Genomic DNA, 5,046 nt, shown 5'->3' on the forward strand with positions numbered 1-5,046 from the left:
ACCTGGCTACATGTTAGGACTTTTGATACCTTTTCCAGTGTAGTGCTCACACAGATTGCAGAGTTTAACTCCACCAACTGCGTGTGAATGTGCCCATTTTCCCACACTCTTGCCATGGTTGGATATTAATAATTTGAAATATTCTTGCCATTTTTATAATGGAAAATGATGTTTATTGTTATTTTACATTGGGTTATTAGGTTCTTTTATCACTCGTGAGGCTGGACTTTTTCTTTATGGTAATTGACTATTTTAATTTGTTGTTTATTGCCTTCTTGTGTCTCATGACCATTTTCTAGGAAAGTATTTTTTATGCTACTAATTTATAAATACTCTTTGCATATTAAGCACCTTGTCCTTTCCTGCTATGGAGGCTGACAACATGGGAGGATCACTTAAGTCCATATATATATATATATGTGTTTGTGTGTATATATATTTGAGATATATACATATATATATGAAATATATATATTTATTTCAGAGATAAGGTCTCTCTGTGTTGCCCAGGCTGGAGTGCAGTGGCATGATCATAGCTCACTCCAGCCTCAATCTCCTGGGCTCTAGTGATCCTCCTGCCTCAGCCTCCCGAGTAGCTGGCACTATAGATGTACACTACCACACCTGGCAAATTTATTGTTATTTTTTGTAGAGTCATGTCTTACTATGTTACCCAGACTAGTCTCAAACTCTTAGCCTCAAGCAGTCCTCCTGCCTGGGCCTCCTGAGGTGCCGGAATTACAGGTGTGAGCCACCATGTCTGGGCCTTCCCTGTCGTATTTGTGGCATTTGGGCCAGTTCATAGTTTGCCTATTATCTGATTTTTGACTTAGTGTTATTTATTTATTTATTTATGAGATGGGGTTTCTCTCTGTTGCCCAGGCTGGAGTACAGTGGCATGATCTCAGCTCACTGCAACCTCTGCCTCCCAGGCTCAAGCAATTCTCCCTCCTCAGCCTCCCAAGTAGCTGGGATTACAGGTATGCCACCACACCTGGCTACATGTTAGGACTTTTGATACCTTTTCCAGTGTAGTGCTCACACAGATTGCAGAGTTTAACTCCACCAACTGCGTGTGAATGTGCCCGTTTTCCCACACTCTTGCCATGGTTGGATATTAATAATTTGAAATACTCTTGCCATTTTTATAATGGAAAATGATGTTTATTGTTATTTTACTTTGGGTTATTAGGTTCTTTTATCACTCGTGAGGCTGGACTTTTTCTTTATGCTAATTGACTATTTTAATTTGTTGTTTATTGCCTTCTTGTGTCTCATGACCGTTTTCTAGGAAAGTATTTTTTATGCTATTAATTTATAAATACTCTTTGCATATTAAGCACCTTGTCCTTTCCTGCTATGGAGGCTGACAATATGGGAGGATCACTTAAGTCCATATATATATATATATGTATGTTTGTGTGTATATATATTTGAGATATATACATATATATATGAAATATATATATTTCAGAGATAAGGTCTCTCTGTGTTGCCCAGGCTGGAGTGCAGTGGCATGATCATAGCTCACTCCAGCCTCAACCTCCTGGGCTCTAGAGATCCTCCTGCCTCAGCCTCCTGAGTAGCTGGCACTATAGATGTACACTACCACACCTGGCAAATTTATTGTTATTTTTTGTAGAGTCATGTCTTACTATGTTACCCAGACTAGTCTCAAACTCTTAGCCTCAAGCAGTCCTCCTGCCTGGGCCTCCTGAGGTGCCGGAATTACAGGTGTGAGCCACCATGTCTGGGCCTTCCCTGTCGTATTTGTGGCATTTGGGCCAGTTCATAGTTTGCCTATTATCTGATTTTTGACTTAGTGTTATTTATTTATTTATTTATGAGATGGGGTTTCTCTCTGTTGCCCAGGCTGGAGTACAGTGGCATGATCTCAGCTCACTGCAACCTCTGCCTCCCAGGCTCAAGCAATTCTCCCTCCTCAGCCTCCCAAGTAGCTGGAACCACAGGAGTGCACCACCAGGCTCAGCCTAGTGTTATGTTTTTATGCCAAATTGGGGAGCTTTTCCTTTGTTTTTCCACTGCTTCGTGCTTACACAGTCCTTCTCTATCCGAGGGTACTGGGTGTCCACCTCTGCTTTCATCTATTTTGTTCCTGCAATGCCCATGTCCCTTTGTCTGTGGAACATCCTTGGCCATCTCAGAGCAGCTGTGGGGAACTGACACGAGTTTTGCCCTGCAGTTCTGAGGGTGCTGGAGCCCTGGGAGCTGAGGGCAGTATCGGACCAGGAGGCTGAGTTTAGTCTCTAAGGGAAAGTGAAGCCCAGGTCATAGCCTGCCTGACCTCAACCCCAGGCTCCAGGAGTTGCTGGTCCGAGTTTCTATGAACGTGGCTAATGGGCCAATACCTGGACAGAAGTGGGGGCAGGGCCTGCAGGGGCAGTAAGAGAGGGGCAGGCCTGGGGACAGGACCTAGTCAACACGCACATGCTGAGCCCCAGGGCAAGACCTAGGGCCACTCGGCTTCCCTCTTCCAGGACAGGACTGCTCTAGGCAGTAGAGTGGCAAAAGCGCGCCAGGGAGAGAGAGCAACTGGCCATAGGACAGATCTGGGCTCGGCCCCCTCTTCCCTCTGTTGAGTCTCCTGCAGTCCCTCTCTTGCTCCCATGCAGATAACTGGAAGCAGGAGCTGACAAAATTCATCAGCCCCGACCAGCTGCCCGTGGAGTTTGGAAGGACCATGACTGAACCCGATGGCAACCCCAAGTGCCTGACCAAGATACAGGGTGCCCAGAGGATGGGGAAGGAGGGGAGAAGCTGTGATCTAGTGCCCACACTCCCCCTTCACCCACAGATCAACTACGGGGGTGAGGTGCCCAGGAGCTACTACTTGTGCAATCAGGTGAGGCTGCAGTATGAGCACACGGTGTCCGTGGGCCGCGGCTCCTCCCTGCAGGTGGAGAACGAGATCCTGTTCCCAGGCTGTGTGCTCAGGTAGGGATCACAGCCACTCCACACCTGGGAACAGCTGGCAGGGGCCTGGAGCCCAGGCAGGGGGTCGCCAGTGGGGCTCTGTCCACTGCAGGTGGCAGTTCGCATCGGATGGCGGGGACATTGGCTTTGGGGTTTTCCTGAAGACCAAGATAGGGGAGCGGCAGAAGGCTAGGGAGATGACGGAGGTGCTGCCCAGCCAGCGCTACAACGCCCACCGGGTGCCCGAGGACGGGAGCATCACCTGCCTCAAGGCCGGCAGCTGTAAGGGTTGGCAGGGATGGCTTCACCTGGAGCTGGTGTGGGTCTGGTGTGGAGGGTGCTACAATGTGCATCCATGTCCTACCAGGTGAGGGCCCTTGGTTCTGGTGGGCACAGTGTGAGGCTGGCTCTGGGCTCTCAGCCGTGGCAATGGTTCCCTGGTCTGGGTACCCACGTTCCCTGTACCACCATGAAAGTCAGAGTCCCAGGTGGGGCATCTTGTCGGAATAATGTCCGTCCCTCACTGCAGATGTCCTGAGGTTTGACAACACCTACAGCCTGGTTCATTGTAAACGCATCAGCTACACTGTGGAGGTACTGCTCCCAGACCAAACCTTCATGGAGAAGATGGAGAAATTCTAGGTGAACTTCATGGTCCCCACGCCCTCCTCTTTGATCTCTGAATCCACGATGAGTTCACGGCCTTCCCTGGCCAGACCCTGTTCAACCTCTCAGGAACAGGGATTCTACAACAGCGGGTCACAGCTTATGCATCACAGCTAGCCCACTCCTCAGGAACGACTGGGGCAGTGTCCCAATGGTGGCCCGATGGTCACAGCAAAACAACACAGACACTCCATCCCGACTCTGACCTGCTGTGACCTCGAGCTCAGCAAAAACCCCAGACTTTTTTCTATCAACCAATATCAAGAAATAAGTTACTCTTCTAGAATATAGTATTAGGCCGGGCATGGTGGTTCATGCCTGTAATCCCAGCACTTTGGGAAGCCAAGGCAAGCAGATCATTTGAGGTCAGGAGTTCGAGACCAGCCTGGCCAACATGGTGAAACCCTCATCTCAACTAAAAATGCAAAGATTAGCCGGGTGTGATGGTGCATGCTTGTAATTCCAGCTACTTGGGAGGCTGAGGCAGGTGAGTCGCCTAAACTTGGGAGGAGGAGGTTGCAGTGACATTGGGCTCTCTTTCCTATTACAATGGTTATTGCCTTTAATTAGTGTTTGGCTTTATCTTTGACACTAGCAAATTGGACAGTGAGGATATAGGATGTATCTATCATTGTGGAAAATTCTGTATAACCTGATGATATCGGCCAGGCATGGTGGCTCATGCCTATAATCCTAGCACTTTGGGAGGCTGAGGAGGGGGGATTGTTTGAGGCCAGGAGTTTGAGATCAACCTGAGCAATATAGCAAGACTCCTCCTCCCCCCACCAACTCTGCAGAAAATGAAAAACAATTAGCCAGGCATGGTGGTGCATGCCGGTAGTCTTGGCTACTCAGGAGGCTGAGATGGGAGGATGACTTGAGCCCGGAAGTTTCAGGCTGCAGTGAACTATTATTGCACCATTGTACTCCAGCCTGGGCAAGAAAAAACTCAAAAATATTATGACATCATCAAATCTTCCAAAGAGAGAGCCACCTGAGCCAAACTGATCCTTCATCTCCTACGAGATGATTCCTCCAAATAGTCCAACCAATGAGGATATATATATACACACATATATATACACATATGTGTCTATATAGACACACATAGAGAGAGAGAGAGCGAGAGAGAGAGAAGCAGAGTCTCACTCTGTCACTCAGGCTGGAGTGCAGTGGCGCGATCTTGGCTCACTGCAACCTCTGCCTCCCGGGTTCGAGTGATTCTCCTGCCTCAGTCTCCTGAGTAGCTGGGATTACAGGTGCCTGCCACCACACCTGGCTAATTTTTTTTGTATTTTTAGTAGAGGCAGGGTTTCACCATGTTGGCCAGGCTGGTTTTGAACTCCTGACCTCAAGTGATCTGCCTGCCTCTGCCTCTGCCTCCCAAAGTGCTAGGATTACAGGCATGAGCCACTGCACCCAGCCAAGGCAAAATACTAAAGAAGC

General features: G+C 48.5%; 1 protein-coding gene across 1 annotated transcript in view; it reads left to right on the plus strand.

Moving 5' to 3' along the window:
* Positions 1-3,576, plus strand: part of LOC105539047 (putative SEC14-like protein 6) — a 14,655-nt gene extending 11,079 nt beyond the window's left edge. The window contains exons 7-10 of the mRNA XM_011979147.1: positions 2,612-2,749; positions 2,816-2,955; positions 3,047-3,216; positions 3,464-3,576. Of these exons, the coding sequence (XP_011834537.1) occupies positions 2,612-2,749; positions 2,816-2,955; positions 3,047-3,216; positions 3,464-3,576 (561 nt within the window). The remainder of the gene's footprint in view (positions 1-2,611; positions 2,750-2,815; positions 2,956-3,046; positions 3,217-3,463) is intronic.
* Positions 3,577-5,046: the final 1,470 nt, after the last annotated feature.

Source organism: Mandrillus leucophaeus, unplaced genomic scaffold, assembly GCF_000951045.1.
Source record: "Mandrillus leucophaeus isolate KB7577 unplaced genomic scaffold, Mleu.le_1.0 Scaffold2, whole genome shotgun sequence".
NCBI lineage: Eukaryota > Metazoa > Chordata > Mammalia > Primates > Cercopithecidae > Mandrillus > Mandrillus leucophaeus.